At 41.7% G+C, this 20,920-nt stretch overlaps 2 protein-coding genes across 2 annotated transcripts; one reads left to right on the top strand and one right to left on the bottom strand.

The window, feature by feature from the left end:
- The first annotated feature begins 8,683 nt into the window (after positions 1-8,683).
- Positions 8,684-10,891, top strand: LOC131245394 (peptide-N4-(N-acetyl-beta-glucosaminyl)asparagine amidase A-like). The gene has a single exon (XM_058244833.1). The coding sequence runs from the start codon at positions 8,723-8,725 to the stop codon at positions 10,580-10,582; it is 1,860 nt and encodes a 619-aa protein (XP_058100816.1). The 5' UTR covers positions 8,684-8,722; the 3' UTR covers positions 10,583-10,891.
- A 2,623-nt stretch (positions 10,892-13,514) lies between these two features.
- Positions 13,515-20,283, bottom strand: LOC131245393 (low-temperature-induced cysteine proteinase-like). The gene is made up of 5 exons (XM_058244832.1): positions 19,785-20,283; positions 16,688-16,920; positions 15,540-15,677; positions 14,948-15,448; positions 13,515-13,882 (listed from the first exon to the last, which is right to left on the bottom strand). The coding sequence occupies exons 1-5, from the start codon at positions 20,251-20,253 to the stop codon at positions 13,739-13,741; spliced, it is 1,485 nt and encodes a 494-aa protein (XP_058100815.1). The 5' UTR covers positions 20,254-20,283; the 3' UTR covers positions 13,515-13,738.
- Positions 20,284-20,920: the final 637 nt, after the last annotated feature.

Below are 20,920 nucleotides of genomic sequence, written 5' to 3'. Positions count from 1 at the left end.
TCAAAACGGTAGTGAACTACCGAAGGAGTCTAGCCCTGGTTATGAGTTCCAAATGCTCAACATTACTGATTCTTGTGCTCGAGGCTTGATAAAAGAATATGGAATTGCTCAACTCGACTCGTTTCCCTGCCAACAGCTACTTTTGAGACGCATTCAATGGAGATCTGCTTGAGACTGCGGTTCCAAAATTCTAGAGGGATGCTATTTCAAGTTGGGTAAGAACACTTTTTTTGTGCCTTCCTCTCACACGCGCCTTATGTGAACCAGAGCCAAACCTCTACTCACGTGGGTCCTACCTTCTACAGAGGAAATGGATGGTTAAAAGAGATTGTAAAACTGTCCATCTTCCAGTTACACGTGGCACACATGATAACTGCATTAACCTGATTTTGGGCCAGGGCATGTTCACGGTACTGGATTGACCTGATTAATATATGATGGATCTGGTACACGTTTCAAGTTGGCATCTGTGCAGCGAAGCTGATCAATTCCACACCTGTGGCATTCTTGCCTTTTCACAGTCAGGCACACGTGTTTTGGAAGAGATGCGTGGGATCTCAGCTTTCCATTGGATAAGTTAAATTCGTAAACGGGTCCGGCTTCGATCCGTTTAGTCCAAAACCAGACCCATTGCTACCTTTATAGTTGCACACCTCAGTTCGGCCACAGCATTCATGATACAAATGGACGGCCAGAAAATGCCGTTTTTAACCGTTTGCTTACCTTGTACGCTTCGGCTCATACCTTTTGAGGAGTGTAACGGTCTTGAGTTCTTAAGCAGAAGATCTATACATTGTTCCGACCAAATGAAAGCTCAGATCACGCACACGTCTTCTATGGTACACGTGTGCCTGCATGTGGATGCCGGGTCCCTTTCTACCAATGAAAAGGATAAGATTTTTCCAAATAAACGGTGTAGATATTGCTTGAAAATTGTTCTGAGTATCCAGAAATGGCCCTATAGTACAGGAGTCCAAAGCCTTCTTGATCGGGCAACCCTGTCCAACTGTCTGTTTTTTTTTTTTTTGGACCGACGTATTTGTAAAGAATTATGCTACGGTACCAACTTTCATTCTAACATGCCCTTTATGTAGGACATCAGTACCATGAAAAAGGTGGGCCTTTCTAAGAAGATTACCTCAAACAAAAAATCAGGTTGTTACATTCTTCAGGTGGGCCACACCATCAGAATCAATAGACAACCTACATCCACACATAACATACAGGTATGGCCTACCTATTGAGAAGATCAGTCTGACTATAAATAAGGGGGTCTTCATGGTGGGCCTACTGATTTCATAGTACCGATGTCCTATAAAAGCAGCATGTTTTAATGTGGGGCACCGCAAGTCGTGGTACACTTGCTTGGATGTTATCCCTTCTATGTTTGAAGGGTAGCCGATTGCGTACTGAGTAACTGAGTAGGCTTTATCGGACTTAATAAGGACGCGGATTGCGTCCTACCGCCGGCCGGACGGTAATCCGTCCGGGCAGGGCTCTGTGGCGCCCACAGTGATGTAAGTGTTTTATCCACGCGGTTCACGGATTTTCTTAGATCATTTTAAAATGTGATACTAAAAATTAGGTAGTTCCACAACTCCAGTGGACCACGCCAAAGGAAGCTGCACTGATAATGACACCCACCGTTGAAACCTTTCTAAGAGCCAACGTGATTTTATTTTTATTTTTACCTTATGTAGATGTGAATGAAGTGCAAAAACAAATATCAGCTTGATCCGAAACTTCTCCAGCTCCCAAGAAGTTTTTAATGGTGAACGTTCAATCCCCACTTTGTGGTCCACTGAAGCATTATACCTGCATCATTTTTTGGTTCATATCTTAAAATGATATTAGGAAAGCGTTCAACAGCGTGGATACATCACGGTGGGCCCCACAGAGCTGTGCCCGGACGGTGGGTAGGACACAATCCGGGTCCACTTAACAAACGTTGTTGGGCCCACCGTTAATCTATGTGGCTAATACACGCGTCCATCCGTTTATAAGCTCATTTTTGGGGTTGAGTCCAAAATTTAAGATGAAAGGAAAACAAAAATTCAGCTTGATTTAAAACCTTTGTACCCCCGTTAAGATTTCAACGGTAGGTGTTTAATTACAATTGTCTCCTGTAGTGTTGTCCACTTGAGCTTTGTATGTGCTTTGATTTTAGGATCATGTTCTAGAATAAGCTGGTAAAACGGATGAACAGGGTGGGTAAGATATATGACTCATGGTGGGCCCCACAGTGTTTACCTGGTACGTAGCCCGCTCTTTTATTAAAGAGCCCCTGTGAACCTTGGACACACTTTATTGCAAATGGTACTTGCGTGGCTTCCGTACGGATAAAGTGCCTTAAGCTGACGTAATGGAACGACTTCACGTGGATAAGATCCAGCCCGTCCATCAGGTGTGCCGCCCTGTTTTGGTTAGGGGGATAAAAAATCAGGCGATTTAAGTGAAATGGTCCACGCTATTTGAAGCGCCCCGTGAACTCGAGATATTACACACATTTTACAAAAATGCTTGGGTGTCGCTGGCGTGGATGGAACGACTTCACGTGGATAAGATCCAACCCGTACATCAGGTGTGCCACCCTTGTTTTTGAACAGGGGCTAAAAAGTAAGGCGATTCAACGCTCAAATGGCCTACACTGCAGAAAACGTTGAGATGGGAAGTGCCACCACAAACACAGTCCAAATTTCATGTGGGATCCATGGGCGTTGGCATATGCCATCGCACCCACTCAGCTGATGAGCTACACTAGAATGAATGGATTCCCTAAATATAGGACAATCCAAGTCTCATGCTGGCCACACCGCCTGATTTGGTGCTTTAGGCCTGATTGTGCACAGTTCGAAATGGTGTCACCCGCCTAACTGATGGAATGAAATGATTCTTATAATCCACGGTGAAATTGAGGTAGCGAACCTGATGGATGGGGTGGACTAGATTCAAGATTCTCGCAGGTATTGCTCAGTTAGCGAAAGTCAGGTGGTCCCCGTGCCTAAGCAGATCAGGCCAGCGCAATCTCTCCTTTTATGCATGCATCACGTGGTGATTTCTTCTAGCTGTCCACTTTCGTAGCTACTTGTGGCCCACCTGAAGAGTGGGCAAGACAGATTTTTGTGCCAGGGGTGAACAGCTCTGAGATCATGTACGTGGACTACCTTGGGGTATTTGCCCACGCACAGGGTCCTAATCCTGTCCGACCTCCCTTCACCAGACGGCGGACTTAGGGTTGTTTGAGCCCCAAATTTTGGACCATTCGGCCTGAGTGGTAGACTTGGCTTATTAAAAGTTTTGCATGTGTAAGGCACAAACTGAAATTTATACCCTAACCCATTATTGAAAATATGTGAATTAATTAGAACTAACTCCAACATGGCTCAATAAAAAATTGTTGCATGTGCCTGTCACGGATTAGAATGATAAATCATAATGATTTCACTCAAGAAAATATTTGCTATTCACCACATCTCTGCACTGGACGTGCACGTGGCCAGTTATCACTGGGCCACAGAAGGGTTACAAGGAACTCGTGCAACCATGAAATTTTAGTCCATATCCGTAGAAGTTGCAATGGCCCGGTGGCCCAACCTTATAGGGGCTGGCCAGAGTTAGGCCCCTAACTTTGACTGAGAGCTGAGTGATCTGAGCTTAAAATGTAAGTCCGGTGCTCAAGTCGTGCTGGGCTCGGGCCAATGGAGAACAACCCAGCCTGGTCAGCTGACACTAGTAAAAAGGAAGAAAAGAAAAGAAAACGTAAACAGCAGTGCCTACTTTATAAATTATATTTGCGTGCTTCTTGAAAAGAGAGGTTTTCAGTGAGCCACCTCATTAGTTTAAGTAATTACCATTAGAGTGTCTTATCTTAGATTTTTTAATGGGGTTTGGGATTAGTGGCTTGGATGGGCTCCACTGTGATCTTTATGTCTATCCACATCAGGTAAGTCACCCAATATTAAGCATGTGGCCCAAAAATGGGATCACATGATTGTAAACTGTACACGGGGCAATGCTCACCCTCTGAATTATTCTCTTGGAATAGTCCAATTCAATCACAAATAGCCAGATTTTTGGGCTCTAAGCCTAAATTGAGTGGATTTCATATAATCATCATAGTAGGTATTAAAAAAGTCAAGAGTGAACGTCTCTCTCCCAACTATTTCCTTTGATGTAGCCTACTCAAATCATATGTCAACTTGATTTTTTGGCTCTGGACCCAACGTTAGAATGGATTTCACATATACATTACACGGGATGTCCCCTCTCTCAACTGTTCAAAAAGCTACACAGATTTTCATTATGTATTAAAGAATAAAAAAAACCATTTGTGGGATGCCCACTGTTATTTTTTAGGCCCTGTGATGTATATGTGAGATCCACTCAAACCATTTGATGTGCAATCCTACATTAGTCTTTGGGCCCAAAAATCAAGCTGGCATGGAATTCATTCCAACCATTAAATGCCACAGTAAAATTTAAGCTTGGTGCAACAAATCAAACCCACTTGCACCAAGCAAAATAATTTTGAAGGTGAACGCTGCGCCGTCTACTTTTTCCTAATCATTGGGTCCTGAATCATGGATGGAGCTCATTTTTTGGATGCTAGACCTAACATGGAGTGACTCACTTAGTGGTCAAGGTAGATTACATATAAACATCATGGTAGGGATCACTTGAGCCACCAACCCAAACTGCCATTAATAAATATAGAGAAAGGCTATAGATATTCACTTGGATTAAGTAGGTAGTTTTTACAAAATCTATAAAAAATAATAGCTAAATAGGGCTAATGATCTTAGAGCCAGCCCAACCCTTCAAGGACAACGCTGGACCAGGGCCGGGCTAGGCCCAGCCTCAGCACATTTCCACCCCTGGCTATTAGACGGCAGAAAAGTGTATCGTTGCTGAAAACTAAAGCTGGTTCATTTATCAGGTGGGCCATGCTTTTACAAGCAAACGAATAAACAAAACAACGCCCAACGGTCTGATTAAGTGTACCGTTGTTGCTCACCCGATCCGTGCGCTGGCCTTTCGTTTGGGTAAGTGCAGGATCACCTTCGCACGAGTGCCAATGGTTCTGATCTTTCACGGTGAGTGCCACGCCTGAATATTTCTCCCTTCTCCATCTCTTTCCATAAAGAATGCATTCGTCCCTTCCATGTGGGGCCACCTTGATGATTTTGTTTCATATCCACGTGTCCCATCTGTTTTTTCAGCTCATTTAAGGACAATATTCAAAAACTTAAGCAGATCCAAATATCTGGTGGACCACACCACTAGAAAAGTGATGAATGACCATCAAAAGCTTTTTTAGGCTATAAAAGTTTTAGATCAAGCTAATCTTTGTGTTTTTTTTTTTTTCCCCTTCCTAAGGTTCTATTTGACCTTATTAACAGGTTGGATGGAAAATAAACGTTATGGATTTTCCTACGGTGGGCCTTGGGAAGGTTTTAATGGTAAGCGTCCAATCATCACTGTTTCTTATGGTGTGGTCCACATGAGACTTGGATATTCTTAATATTTGATACAGTATCTTAAAACTGAATGTAAAAAAGGATGGAGGGAGTGGATATATAACATATGATCAAGGTAGGCCTTACAGTAAGGATAACACCCACCAAGCTGTTACCCGGGCAACACCCGATCCGCGCCCCTTCTGTGTTGGCTTTTCGGCGGCCGCAGATTGCCTACGACCCCTGACTGGGAAGTTCCTTGGGTCGGAAGCTATATGGGTCCACTGAAATATTTGTAAGAAATCAACCCTGCCCATCTATTTTTCCAGCTCATTTAAGGATATACGCCCAAGAAATGAGATGGATCTGAAACTCAAGTTAACCACACGAAAGAAAAAGTGGGAAGGAAAATGCCTACCGTTGAAACCTTCCCAAGGTCCCTTGGATGTTTGTACGCCAGCCAAGCCATTCCTAAGGTCATTCGTACGTCCACATATGTTTCAATGGTGGGCAATCAATCTCCGCTATTTTCTACCTTGTAGCCCATTTGAGTTTTGAACCCGAGGTCTGCAAAATCATCTGCAGCACCAGTTGTACGCAAGCGTTAAAAACTTAAAATTATGGGTGTCAATGGGCCACGCTCGGGTCTACAAATCCGAAATTTGAATAGAGCCAGCCCGACCGCCCAGCCCAATACAGTTCAAAATCTGTGCCAAGGCCAAACCCAGGCCCAGCCCGTTGACAGCCATAGTTAAAACATTGGAGATCTGCAACCCCATCCATTCATTTTGCCGGATTATTATTGGGCATGAGTCATAACTACTGAAATCAATGGGATATTGAGGCACACTATTAAAATCTTCTTAAGGCCTACCATGATATTTATTTGCCATCCTCATAGCGTCACTCAGACCTAAGTAACTGGAAATACAAGTAATAGCTTGATCTAAAACTTAAGTAGCCGCAAAAAAGTTTTTAATAACTTACTTCCTATAGTGTGGTCAACTTGAACTTTGGATAAGCCTCATTTTAAAACTATGACCTAAAATTATTTGGCAAAATGGATAGATAGCGTTGATAAAACACATACATCATGGCGGCCCAGAAAACTTTTCCCTGTTAACATGGTAATCCCTGTGCAACCCAAGTTATAAGAATTGTCACGTGCGCCTGGTGAATGGCCCCCTGGTGAAAAGCAAAGATTTCTCAATGTGAAATAATAATTTTACTCTTTTACTGCATAATGGGATTCCTTGGGGCCCTGATGTGAAGGGCTCTCATTGCTACACATGTGATGTCATTTGAGTAAATACTCAAGGAAAATCTTCAAACATGTTTTGCGTGAAGGAAGGATTGCTTGTAACTCGAGGCATTGGAGATATTCATATGTGTGGTCAGTCAAGATATTCCAGTGCCTGTTGCTGTGTAGGGCAACAGATGTCCATGACAAATTCACTCTATTCATCCGTTTTGTAAGACCACAATAAAATAGGATTCTAGAAGTTAGATCCAAAACTTCTATGGGCCATATCACCTTAGCGAGATGATATTTGTGCCTACAATTCTTATAACTTTGTAGTCAGCTCTGGGAAAGGCTTCAACAATAGACGTTTTCGTTCCCACTGTTTTGTTGGTGTGGCCCACTTGAGTTTTGGATCTACCTGATTTTTACATTCATGTCCTATCGTGGTCTTTAAAAATAGATGGATGGAGTGGATTCATCATGTGCATTTTTGTGAACCCCACACATCACGGGACACAAGTATGTGATTGTGACCTTTGTGCCAGGGTGGCAGACAAACCGCTTACTTGCAAGACTATCCTTACAATGACATGTGACCTAATTAGTCCTCACCAAACTCGTGTTTCCTTACCTCACCCAATGTAGTTGGTATATTTATCCATCCACCTTGTAGTGTGACCTACCTGTGCGGGTTAGGTGAGTGCAGGATAACTGCTTAAAAGGTCAGAAGCTGAGTGCTGGTCACACCTCAGTATATTTGTTATATATCTGGGCTATTCATCTGTTTGATCAATTTAATTTTGGACATCAGCTAAAAAATAATGCATATATCAAAATCTCAAGCGGACCACACTACAGTAAACAGTAATGATTAACTGTTATAAACTTCTTGTAAGTCACAAAAGTTTTGAATCAAGCTGATATTAGTGTTTTCTCTTTAGGGGTGTACCCCGAGTCAAACCAAGTCAAGTTGGCCTCAGCTCCACTCAGCTCAGCCACTAGCTGAGCCAGCTCGAACTCGGTCCTCGAGTCTTATTGACCAGCTCGGCTTGAGCCAATTCGAGCTGAGTTTGAGCCTATGTAGCATTTTCACAAACACATGTAGTGCACTTTCAATTTCTCACCGTATGTAAAACGACAATAGTTGTTTACAAGTATTTCATAAGAAACCTTATAGGCAACATCAAAATCAAGAGAAAATGGTATTTATTTTATATACATTCCTTTCTGGTCACTAGCCAACACTTCGTTGAGTCATTTCATCAAACACTTGGTGAGCAACATCAATATCAAAGTAACCGAGTCACCAAACTAGTTCAATCCGAGTTGAGTTGAGCTCAGGCAAGCTCAAACTTGGTTCGAAATTTTTTCGAGCTCAAAAAATCAGCTCGACTTGACTTGAACTCAACTTCGAACCGAGTTGAATCAAGCTTTTTCAAGTCGAGCCGAGTAAGCTAACCAAGCAAACTGGTTCACATACACCCCTATTTCTCTTTATCCAAGTTTGTATTGTTTATTAAATAAGTTAGATGGCAAATAAGCATTAGTAAGTTTTTAATAGGGGCATTCAATTACCCTTCTTTCCTGTGGAATGCTCCACTTGAGATATTTTTTTAATACGTTGTTTGGATTATGCTTTAAAATGATTCTGCAAAATACGGATGGACGAACACATTCATGGAGGTGGCCCATACGGCCAGAGACTCACCCGCTATGCTGTCACCCCGGACTCACCTCAACCTCATCCGGGCTCGGGACCACAACTTTGAGGAATAAAACTAATGAGATAATCTCATTCATTACTTTTTATATTGTTTATGACACTGCATATTTGACTGATGAGTATTTTATTTTCACCGTCTCTTGAATGGCAACAGATCACACGGACAGGATTGTTTAATAGTTTTTTTTTTTTTTTTTTTTTTTTTTTTATTCCTTTTAAATCATCCTTTCGAGGGACCTCATCATGGGTGGGGTCTGAATTTGGCATCAGTCTGACACTGTACTGTACAGAAATGCTCTAATGGTTCTTCTAGCTCCACCGAATCATCTTCCCCTTCTACCAAAACCTCTGATCAGCGAGTTCCGAATCCCGACGCTCTCTCATTCTCACCCCATGCCTTCTTCCTTCTCTCTCCACCTCTTCTTCTCCTTCCTACTACTACTCCAAAATCCTCTCTTTTCCACTGCAAATCTCCAGAAAACCCACCACCTCCTCTCAAAAATCCTCTACCACCAAAACCAACCAGAACCCAACTCCCCAACCTCTTTTTTCGAAGTCACAAAACCCATAAAAACCCCCAACATCAGCCCCTGCTCTTCTCTCATCCTTCAACATTCCTTCTCCTACACATACCAAAAACCGCCCGTAACCGTCCCTTACAACCCTCCCTCCAACTGCCCTTCCCAGACCTTCTCCCAAATCATCCTCCATCTATCTGTCACCTGCAAAGGCCGGCAATTCGACCGCATCTTCGGCATATGGCTTGGTGGTGTCGAGATCCTACGCTCCTGCACTGCAGAGCCCCGGCCCACTGGCATTGTTTGGACTGTTGAGAAGGACATCACAAGGTACGCTTCATTGCTCAAACATCCCCAGACGGTTTCTGTTTATCTCGGCAACATTGTTGACAAGACGTACACTGGAATCTACCATGTTAATCTGACGTTCCTTTTCTATCCGGCGGAAGTGAAACGAGATCTATCGGAGCCAAATTCAGCGGGTTCAGATTCTGGGTTTGGTTCTTCCGCCAATTTGATACTACCCATTTCGCGGAAACTCCCTCTGAATGATGGGTTGTGGTTTTTGATTGAGAATTCGACTGATGTTCAGTCGAAGGAGTTCAAGATTCCTAAGAATGCATATAGGGCTGTTCTGGAAGTGTTTGTTTCGTTTCATTCCAGCGATGAATCGTGGTATGCGAATCCTCCCGACGAGTATGTAATTGTGAATAATCTGACGGGAAGTCCTGGAAATGGGGCTTTTAGGGAGGTCGTCGCTAGTCTCGATGGGAAGGTGGTTGGTGCGGTTTGGCCGTTTACGGTGATTTACACTGGAGGAGTCAATCCCCTTCTTTGGAGACCCATTACGGGTATTGGGTCTTTCGATCTCCCATCATATGACATTGAAATCACGCCATTTTTAGGGAGTATTTTGGATGGGAAGAGTCACAGGTTCACGTTTGGTGTCACGGATGCTTTGAGCGTGTGGTTCGTAGATGCAAATTTGCACCTTTGGTTGGATGGCAAGAGTGCAAAAACAACAGGGCAGCTGATTAAATACGAAGCTGCCCCTTTCAGGCCTTCCTTGGTTTCAAAATTCGAGGGTCTAAATGGGTCTTTTATGACTGGTGCGAGTAGGTCGATATCATCAACCGGATGGGTGAAGTCGTCCCATGGGAAGATCACGACCCATTCATTCCAGCAGTTTGATTACACTAACACAATGGTATTCAGAGATGATGGGAATGTGCAGATTGTGAATCAAACCATAGAGGCCAATTACAGTGTGTATGCCAAGTTCCCATCTTCGGACGTGTACTCGATCCAAGTCTTTCAAAGGTTTCCTCTTTATCTGTATTCTGAGACCATTAATCAAGGTAATGATAGTTATTATTCCAGTGCGAATGTCTCGTTGGGATTTAAGGAGGAGAGGTTTTCTGGCGCTAGATTTGGTTTCTCATTCAGCTCTCTCAGAAACTCTCAGGATGGTAATGGCTATATGCTTGTAAAGGGGAACTTAGTAACAAGTGGGTTGGGGAGTACTCAGCAGAACTACGAATATGATAGCACTGAAGGTTGTTACTTTAGGAATGTGAGTAGTAGAAACTACACCATTCTTCACGACGAATCAGGAGAGCTATGTACCAAGGATCACCGTTAGGTTCTGGCTTTGGACTTGGAAGAAGGCAGCCTGTTGAGGCTAGGAGGATGTCTCAAGCATCTGATTTTCATAATCGGAAGAATGGGGATTAGATTTAATGAGGATTTTCTGGGACCATTCTTGAAGTTTCAAAGGTGGTTTTGAGGACTAATGGATTGCAATGCAGTAGCATCTGAAAGTATGTAAGCATGGGTCCCTTGAGTTTCAACCTCATTGTGAAATCTGATTTTATTCAAGTTGAAATACATTTTAACATGTGCATCAATTGGTCTTTGTAATTTTTTTTAGTGGGCAGTTTTCTATCCTTCATATGGCCTATATAGAAATTATTCCCTGACAATTGACATTTAGAGATGAAAATTCTCGAGTTAATTACAGTTTATATGGCAATCTTCCAAACCAAGTACTTATTATAAAATGCATTGTGTGAATAGATCTAGCAGATTGATTTTAGGACTTAAAATACCAAAGGAGGCTCCTGCAATGGCTGTAATAGAATTTGCCACTGATTATGATCTTTTAAAACGTGATAAGTTGAAGACTGCTAATTAATGCAACGAATGTCATTCTTCTGGTCTTCTAGAAATTTTATCATCAGCCTGTTTCGCTTCCATGAATTTCTTAAAAACCTAAATGAAATGCCACCAAAACTTGCCATATTTATAGCAAGAAGATAAAGAAATATGAGGTGCCAATCCATCGTACTGTACTCGTAAAGGTGGTCCATAGTTCATTGTTGTCATTGACTGTAGCTACTGAACCGAAGAAGGATTATCGTAGAGAAAGTTGGCTCAAAACTTCGTCTCCCTTTAGTTGAGTCTTTTACTTTATTTGCACCCCGTCTGCATAACTTGCATAGGTATATAGGAGGCTTACCTATTGCTAACTGAGTGCCATGTGGGGGGGAACATGTATGTGAACCACCCCTTCCATCAGGTACACCACCTTATTTTAATCCAGGAACCTAGAAATCAGGCAGGCTACATCTTAGGGAACAGTTGGGATGGGATTCCCACCATTTGTGTGGGGCCCACTGAAGTGTTTATATGCCTCCTCGCCAGACTTGCCTCACTAGGATGGAGGGTCACTGTTCCAAAACTCAGGTTAAGGTGTGGCCCACCCAGAGTTTTGGTCAGCCTAATTTTTGGGATCAAGGCCAAACATGGGGTGGCATACCTGATGTACATGGTTGCTTAATTGGTTATGGTCACAACAATTGACACTATTCATCATCATCCTAGCTTTATCCCAACTAATCAGGATTGGCTACATGAATCCTTATAGGCCATTCCACTTTGTCAAGGGCCATAACTTTAGTTAGACCATAGGTTTTCAAGTATTTTCTTGGGGGTCATTTGGCACCATGGATTTGGGGGGATTTGAGGAGATTTCAAATCCGCTGTCTGTTTGGCACCATCAAGTAATTGGGGATTTCAAATCCCCTCAAAGAGAGGGTTTGAAATCTAAGGTGGAAGCTAGGATTACATCTAAAATCCTCCCATGAGTCGCATGTGTAACATGTGTGTCACTAGGCTACTAATCTATTGGGCACGTGGCCCACTGATGATATCCCAAAACAATTACATTATTGACCGCATCACTAAAATGACTTCAATAGGATGATCTGTGCAGTCCAAAAATTGTCCATGTAAATCCACAGTTAAAAATCATTGGTTAGTCGCTCGGATGTTATCTTGTGCGGGTGGCCCATCCAAGTACCATACCTTGTCATCCAGCCATATCTTTCCCACCAACGTGCCTCTTGTGTAGGGAATTGATTGTTGGATATTGACCCTGCATGATTGAACTTTCCCATTGTCTAGGTGGCATATTGCTATGTAAAACAAAGACTTGGTGCTTTTTAGGCAGTTGGGTTTAACCCTTTAATGACTCTATAACAGGAATAGAAATCTAGTCATCTTATTTCGATTTCGGCTTGTAAACCAACATCCCTACCATGCAAATGGTAGGCTGTAGGCGCCGCAACGAAGTTCACTTGGAACAGTGGTCCAGAGAGCAATTTTTACTCACGTTGTCATGTTAGGAGATCGAATCTCACTGACATCATGGCGCTGAATTTGGAATATCGAGAAGCAGGCTAGTAGTTGCATACAAGCTGCAGCCTGGCTGTGTTAGGACAAAATTGCAAAAGTTCTATACTTCAGATTTTGAATTGGGCATTCAGAGTAGTGATGTCTCTCTTCTGTGGCCAAGGACAGATTATAAATGGGCACTAAAAGCGTAGTTGTACCAACATGTAGTGGTAGGCAATTATGCAATGTCAATCACAAGTTGGTTAGCTTGCAGAGCATAATGCTGAGGAATGCATCTTTCTCTTAGGGCTGCATCTCTGGCAGGTTGGGTCAGGTTGAGTGTCAACCCCAGCACAACCCGACCTCAAGTGGACCCAAACTGCAACCTGATCTGACCCGAATTCCAACCTGAGGTGCCCAACCTGAACTTAACCCAAATTCCTGTATACTCAACCCTCTCCCAACTGAACACGACCCAAATATGTGATTATTCCCAACCCTACCCTACCCAAACTGAATTTTCTCAACCAGAACCCTACCCGATTTTAAATCCAGTTCGAGTTTTCCAACCCTAACCTGACCAGAAGACCCTGACAACCCAACCCGAACTTGGGTTGACCCAAACCCAAGTTGCACCCTACTTTTTCTGATGCCGCAAACATTATAATGGGGCTTGGTCAATTTCATATAGTCTTACATGAGTCCCTGGGGCTTTTACTAGACGTATGCTGATATTTTACTCCCAGTTCATAACAATTTACACAGTAATAACGGCCTTCTTCATTTTTCTGCAAAGTTGACTAAGGAAATTCCTGGAGCAATAGAACTGTGTGGCATTTTATAGGTTCTTATGTGACTAGTTCAATAGAGAAATATATTTTTGACAAAAAAAAAAAAAGTAATAATAATGGGCCCCAAATAAATTATTTAGAGAAAAAACAACATGTCACTTTGGTTCCCTTCTTTTGTCTGTGACTGTGACTGCAACTAGATAGATATAGGGTTTAGAATAAGATAATAGTAAAGTAATATCATATTATAAGACCGGAATGTATTCCGTATTAGGATGAAATGTGACATTGAATTGAAAGCTCGAAATGCAAAGCAAGCCCATCCAGCTTCATCACCGCATTGCAGCAAATCCATCCCTCTTCCACTCCAATTGAGGCTGGTATGTGGCAGGTGTTCCTTCAAACTTTGTCCATGGGAACTTGGGCTTGGCAAGCCTCCGTTTCTTCGCTGCTACCCCCACCGAATCTCCATAATTCTACAGAAAGTGAACAAAAGAAGGAACCCAAGATGAAGAAATTCTTAAATAAGAAACCTAAAGTGTTGAATTCCTAAACACTATGTGCGTAAACATTAGGAAAGAAAAATATCTACATGTTAGAATAAGTACCTGGTCAGGGAAAAGCTCAATTGACTTGGTATTTTTGAGTTTTCCTGTTAGGTATCTGACACTAAGGCCGTGTTTGGAAACAATAGATTCCATGCCAAATAGTGGAAAACGAAAAGGGTTTTCTTTTTATGTGATGATTTTTGATTGAGTTTGTAATCTTTTTTCCAATTAGGTCTCTAACACTGAGGCCATGTTTGGAAACCAGGGATTCCATGCCAAACAACAGAAAAAGGTTAATGGTTTTCTTTAATGGTTTTCTTTTGATGTGACAATTTGCGTTGTTTGGATAGCAAAGAAAAGGTTGGATTCCATCAAGTAACCATTACACTTCTCCATAATTTGGTTTTTCGGCACAAGAAACTAGGTGAATATTGTGAGAGGAATATGAGATTTCCACTTGTTATCCAAACAAGAACTCAAATTTGGAATTTGTTCTCATGAAATCATCATTGAATAATTATTGTTTTTTCCTTTCTTTTTCTTGGGATTCCACATATCTACATGCCTAAAGCTGGCCAACTGCTCAAAACATTTATATGATTTCAGGAAAATTATTGGATGTGAAAGTGAAACATGGCCATTGCTAGATCAAGGCGGGACGGTGACTTCTGCCAATGGCAATTGTATGCTACCTAATCCAAGGAACCATCATCACCATCTAAACCTACTCCCAACTAATTGGTGGTCAGCTAAATCATATTGTGCATAAAACTCCCATAGGTGCAATATAATAGACTATTAGATAGGTTGATTACAATCAAGCACAATCTAATAGTCTATTTCATAGGTTGATTACAATCAATGAGTTTGCTACCTAATCCAAGGAATATTAATCTTTTTTCCATATCCTCTGATCTGACGGGATCAGCCAGTTCTGAATGTGAACTGTTGGTCTTGATTTAAAAGAGTGAAGTGAATCTTAGAATTTCAAACCTGGAGGCAGAACCCGTCTGGTATGTCACAAATGGGATAGTCCTGAGGGCAGCAGTAGATGCTCCCAGTGCAGCATACAGCATTCTCATACTCACAGCAACCATAGATGAAGCAGTAACCACCAAACTCAAAAATGCAGCAACAAGTCTCTCCAGATGCACAATATGAAAGATCTCCACATTGAGTTGGTGAAGGACCTGGAGGCGGCGGAGGTGGTGGTGGAGGTGGCGGCGGAGGTGGTGGTGGAACAACAGGCGAAGGAAAAGGAGAAGGAGAAATGGATTCTTTGGTTGGATAAGAAGCCATTGCATTGATTGCGCAAACCCCATATTCTAAATCAGTGTTCCTCCTTATGTATATGTACCCGTTTATCCCCCAGTCCGTTCCCCATGAATTCTTCACTATCCAGTAGTCTACGTTGCCTTGGGAGGCATAGCCCACGATCAAGACTGCATGGTCAATGTCGTCTGGATTGCCCGAGCACGATCCATCGTAGATTCCCTGATCAGTTACATCATTCAAATTTTTTAGGATTATCAATATAGAATTTTGGGTGTTGGGTGTGAGAAGCATATAGTATAGAATTGCATACCCCAGTGTATAGCTGAAAATCTATTGCAGAGCCATCGATTCCAACACTGATAGGCTGTTTAACAACGGCGCAGAAGACAGCACCTTCTTCTGTGGCAACGTCTTCATAGCCATCAATGGCCACAACTTTTCTTTCCTCCTGATCAACAAAGTGATGTTAGGCGAAAGAGAAGAACAGCGATGAAAACTAATTTCACTCTAGAGTATGATGTAGATGAGCATTCCGAAAACTGGAACTGCCAGTTCACCATTGTCTGAATTGTAGTTGGGCCGAAGGCCAATACTTGGAGTGACCTCAGCCTAGATAAGGGTTAAGTCTTGAAAGATTAGAGGGGATGTGGGAGTCCTGAACGAGATAGGAATTGAGGGTAAAGAGGACTTGAAGATGGCTCTCGGGTTGCATAAGGGTAGGTTATGGCTGGGGTTATTTGACACCGGAGGTGTCTTGAGTTGAGAGTAGTTCCAGAACTAGCTGATTCGACTGGTAACCGGGCCGAGCCAAGTCATCTCAGCAAGATTTCATATTGAATCGCTTGGAAACTCAATACTGAGCCTAACCTGGCCTGGAGCCGGAGAGACTTATCGAGCTGACTCGATGGTTCAGTCGACTTGGCGTGACTTGAACTGAGTTACCACCTAGGTTGAGATTTAGTTAAAAAATAAGGGAGGTGGGATTTGGACCATCAACCTCATCCAAAGGCAGCAACTTTCTTAACCAGTGAGGCATCCGTCTAGTTGTTGATTTGAGTTACATTTTATATTACTTTTTACTGAATTTAACTATTTGAATTATGTATTTATTCTCCTAATATTTTCAATTTACAATAATTAAATAACGAGTCGAGTTTGGTGAGTCTTCGAGTCAACCCAACCCAGCTGAACATCATTGAGTCAAAGTTGAGTATTGGGGTTTTTGAACTATGGTCTTGAGTGGAGCTAATGGATGATATGATAATTTCAGGCAGTCGACTTGGCTACCTTACGTTCTGAATGCACAAGGGTGCTATGCACATGGATGATATTATATTTTCAACCATTTTCGATGACGTCTCCGCCAATGAGTCTACTATCCCATGGATTTTCAGTGCAATCTTCTTTTCTTTGGCTTTTGTTTTGATCAAGTAGTTTTGTTTAGTTGGGAAATCTGACCTGGATGGTGTTACAAACTCCGTCCTGTCCTGTGTAAGGGTAGTCAGCTTCTGAGTCGATTCCTCCATTTAGTATAACCCATTCGAATGCATAATCCATGTAACCTCCATCACAGCCCTCATTGGTTGTGTCGCAATCTATGAGTTCTTGCTCAGAGAGACTAATAAGATCACCTGTAGTTATAGCATTTATTCCTTCTATCGCTCCAGTTGAGGAGAATGACCAACAGCTGCCTGAGAAAAATTAACCAACGTGCAGCTGATTACGAGCTTATGATTAGAGGATCCATCTTTTGAAAAATCCAGGAAAAAAAAAATAAATCTTCTTTTATTAATTTTATGTGGCTGAAAATGCGCCGCAAGAGACCTCTCTTGCGGTGCAGGCAACCTCTAGGTGATCAATTTTCATTTTTCACTCCGTCCGCGGAGGTTTATTTTCTGATTGTCTCCACTATTGATTGAATGCGCTACTGACCTGGCCTCCAGATATATTGTTAACTAGGAACGCCAGTTGTTCACATTCATCATCATCATCATCCATCTCAGCCTTATCCCAACTAATTGGAGTGGGCTATATTACTACAAACAAAAGATCATCAATTGGATGATCTTCCAACAGGTGCAATTTTTGCAGTGGACCATCCGTGATGAACCCACCAAATCGACACCAACTGGACCTTTTTTCTGTCTTCTTCAGAATGCTCCCTACCAGCAACAAGATGATTTGAAAAAAAAAAAAAAGAAGAAAAAGAAGAAGAAGAAGAAGAAGAAAAGCCACTATTTACAGACCTTTTATATATATATACACGGAAACGCTCACCTGCGAACCAGTTCATACGTACTACGCACGAACTTTTTTGAGAACCCATCATACGTGGTGTGGATCCAAAATCTGAACCGTTCATGTGAAGCAGCACCTCGTGAAACCCCCCAGGCCCAAGTTTTCCTTTGATCTAAAACTTTGATGGGCCATGAAAAATGAAAAGAGTTTCCTCCCTTGATTTGCATTTATCTTTGCTATGGCCCACCAGAATTTTAGATCGAGATGAAAATTTGTCACACGAGGTTTCATGGGATTACGCATCACATGGACTGTTCAGATTAGACACCCATGGCACGTGTGCAAAGGTGCGCACGTGCGTAGGTGCGCAGGGGAGCATGACTCTATATATATATATATATATATAAGTAAAGCCCTTTTTTCTACTTACGTTAATTTAGTAGTGCAATTTTGCACTGCTCTAATCATTCTCACTCAAAAAAGGTACTATATTACTATTAATAGAAAAGAGGGATGCATCTATCACACAGGGTCACCTAAAAGACAAACAAATAAGTAGAGAAAGAACAAATGTATAATTACCTATAAAAGAAAAAGAAAAAGAAAAAAGACTTGGGTCCGTTTGGCATTACTGTAAATAAGAGCTTATTTGCTTGTTTCTTAAAAAAATAAAAAATTAAAAAAAATGATTATTTGGTAATTGTCTAATTTTACACATTCTAACATAAGAGGTTTTACCTCTTTGTTCTTTAGGTATGGAACTTTTTTTTAAGAGCATATTTTGTTAAAAGGCCTTTCTTGGACAAGTTTAACTTTGAACTTTTAAGAAATTTTCATATTAAAGGCTTTTCTTCAACAAGTTTAAACTTTTAAGAAAATTTCATATTATCCTTCTCTTTTCTTTACAATCTTTCCCATCATATTGAAGGTGGGCGTGTGTGATAAATGACTCGTAATGAATGGGAGCCACACATGATAGATGGTCCACATTAAAGGTATGATTCTCATGATAGATCGTGGACATTGAAGGGGGCCTATATGATAGACTGACATTAGAGGTGGTCCCTAAAGACGAACAACTCATATTGAAGGTGGGCCATACACAATAGATGTGTTTCACGTAAAATGTGAGATCCACTTGATAGATGGTAGGCATTAAAGGTGGGTCCACATGATGGACAATTGACATCGAAGGTTGGCCCACTTAATGAACGATCTGTATTGAAGGTAGGCCATACACGATAGATGGTCCATATGAGAGGTGGGATCCACGTAATGGATAATGGACATTGAAAGTACACCCACATGATGGACAATTGAAATCAAAGGTGGGTCCACATGATGAGTAAACCATATTGAAGGTGAGGCTCCACAAGATAGATGGTCCACATCAAGGTAGGCCCATATAATGGACAATTCATATCAAAGTTGGGCCCCACATGATGGACAGCCCGCATCAAGTGGACCCCACTAGAGAACTGTCCACATCCAAGGTCTCACATGATGGACTAACCATGCCCAAGGTGGCCCAACATGATGAATGGTCCACATCGAAGGTGTGCCCCACATGATGGATTGTGGGCATCAAAAGTGGGCCCCACATGATGGATGGTCCACATGATGGACAACACACATCGAGGTTGGGTTCCACCTTTTGGTTCCCTGTTTTTCTTAATTGGATGATTTTAACCATCCAATCAATGGCTAATAGGACGAACATTGTAATTGATTTTTGGAATTTTTAAAAATGATAGCAACTACTTTTAAAAAACTCTCACTCTCACGTCAATATTTTACCAAATATGCTTATTCAAATATGTTTGTAAGTCTCAATTCAATATAATCTGAGTGGGCTCTTCTTTTTTCTTTTTTTTTTGGGAGAATTAGTCACTAATTCAATTCACGGTGTGGATCGCCCTTAAATTCAATATTAATATACAGTATACACAGCCACATGCATGGGATCCATACCTTTTATCTATTTGGGTGGGGTCCGTGCGAAAAATCACATTGATTGAGTGATTTTTGACACTGATTGAACGATTCTTGAGGATTACCAATTGGCGGTTAAGAGATAAGAAATCCAACAAACGTTCGAGGTTCAAAAATCCTCCATTCAATGGCTACGATCATCTGCAATTGCATTACTTTCTGGCGTGTAGTCTATCTATAGCAGGTTACATTAGATGAATTGTCCAGATTTTCTACATGTGTTCTAGATATTGAGTACGTAATTAAGACATAAGCGTTTATCAATAGATACTTTCTCTTGACTTGTTTTTCATTTCTTCCAAAATCGCAAAACAATAAAGCTTACCACATGAGCCTTGATCTTTAACTCCAGTGACAACACCCTTCTTCCTCCAATCGAGAGAAGCAGGAGCTTTGCAGGTAGCCTCCTTGCCGTCCAATGTCTTCTTCTTCTTCTTCATCGGCTTCAATATCTTAGACAGATAAGCCTCTTTAAACTCCTTGTTACTCAAATCAGCAAACTTGTTTAGTCCAACAGCATGATCAAAGGGTCCTTTGTTACTGCTCCTTTCGATCACATACGCTAGATTCTTTCGAAAATTCTGAAATCTCTTCTCCTTCTCTTCCAAACCAGCGTATACCTTCTTATGCTTTTCCCTCCATCGATTGAAGATCTCCGCCACTCGATTTTCTGAGGCAATGTCGATGGGGTCATATCCAACGATGGAGAATTCACTTGGGATGCTCACACTAATTCCAAAAAGGGCCACCCAGAGAAATAAGAGAAGTGGGAGCTTGTTTCTCTGGCCACCCATTGTAAGAATGGTGTTGATGATAGGTGGTGTAGTTTTGTATATATGGTAGATTACTCAAGAAGATACCTACCATTCAGCCCAGACTGGGCAACGACTCTGTTTACGTATCTTGATTTGAGTTAAAGACGTGGAATTATATGATGTGGGTTTGCCTTTCTGAAAAGTGGGGTCCATGGTTCACTGGTCCAGACCAATGGACTGTTGAGTCCCGTCGGATGGACCATGTGTCCAAAAAATCTCACAGATTGGCAGCGCCTAATCTTGGGACTTGTTTCAGTAGAATGTGAACCGTTGTTGTATTTCTCTTCATAACCGTCTAGATTTTTTAGGCATGGTCCATCCACAATGGGATTCAATGGCCCAATGCTCTGAATTTCCCAACCATAGGCCCCACTTGTTACAAGTGAAAACCCGTTCATACCATAGAAAAGTATCTTATCTACTGTTTTACCTTTTGGAATTACTACTAAAGTACCCTTTTAACCCCACCTAATGTCGTGCACTCCCATGCAAGAAATGTGTTTCGGTCAGACAGGATCGATTATGGTAATTTCTAAGGTATTCCGATCATTTAGAAGGTGTTTTCTGTAAATTAGGGGAGAAGCGGGAGGTTTTGATGATATTTCCTTCTCTAACCGCAAAGTTGGATAAAACTCGAGGTAGTTGC

Source organism: Magnolia sinica, chromosome 5 (assembly GCF_029962835.1).
Source record: "Magnolia sinica isolate HGM2019 chromosome 5, MsV1, whole genome shotgun sequence".
Lineage (NCBI taxonomy): Eukaryota > Viridiplantae > Streptophyta > Magnoliopsida > Magnoliales > Magnoliaceae > Magnolia > Magnolia sinica.
Note: the sequence above shows the minus strand (reverse complement) of the source record. Positions and strands in the feature narration are given on the sequence as shown.

Excerpts from the sequence above, each read along its gene's own strand:
- LOC131245394 (XM_058244833.1), top strand. The coding sequence starts at position 8,723 with ATGGTTCTTCTAGCTCCACCGAATCATCTTCCCCTTCTACCAAAACCT.
- LOC131245393 (XM_058244832.1), bottom strand. The coding sequence starts at position 20,253 with ATGGGTGGCCAGAGAAACAAGCTCCCACTTCTCTTATTTCTCTGGGTG. Across the intron at positions 15,678-16,687 it reads GAGTTTGTAACACCATCCAG|GAGGAAAGAAAAGTTGTGGC; the intron begins GTCAGATTTCCC and ends TTTGTTGATCAG. Across the intron at positions 15,449-15,539 it reads ATTTTCAGCTATACACTGGG|GGAATCTACGATGGATCGTG; the intron begins GTATGCAATTCT and ends GTAACTGATCAG.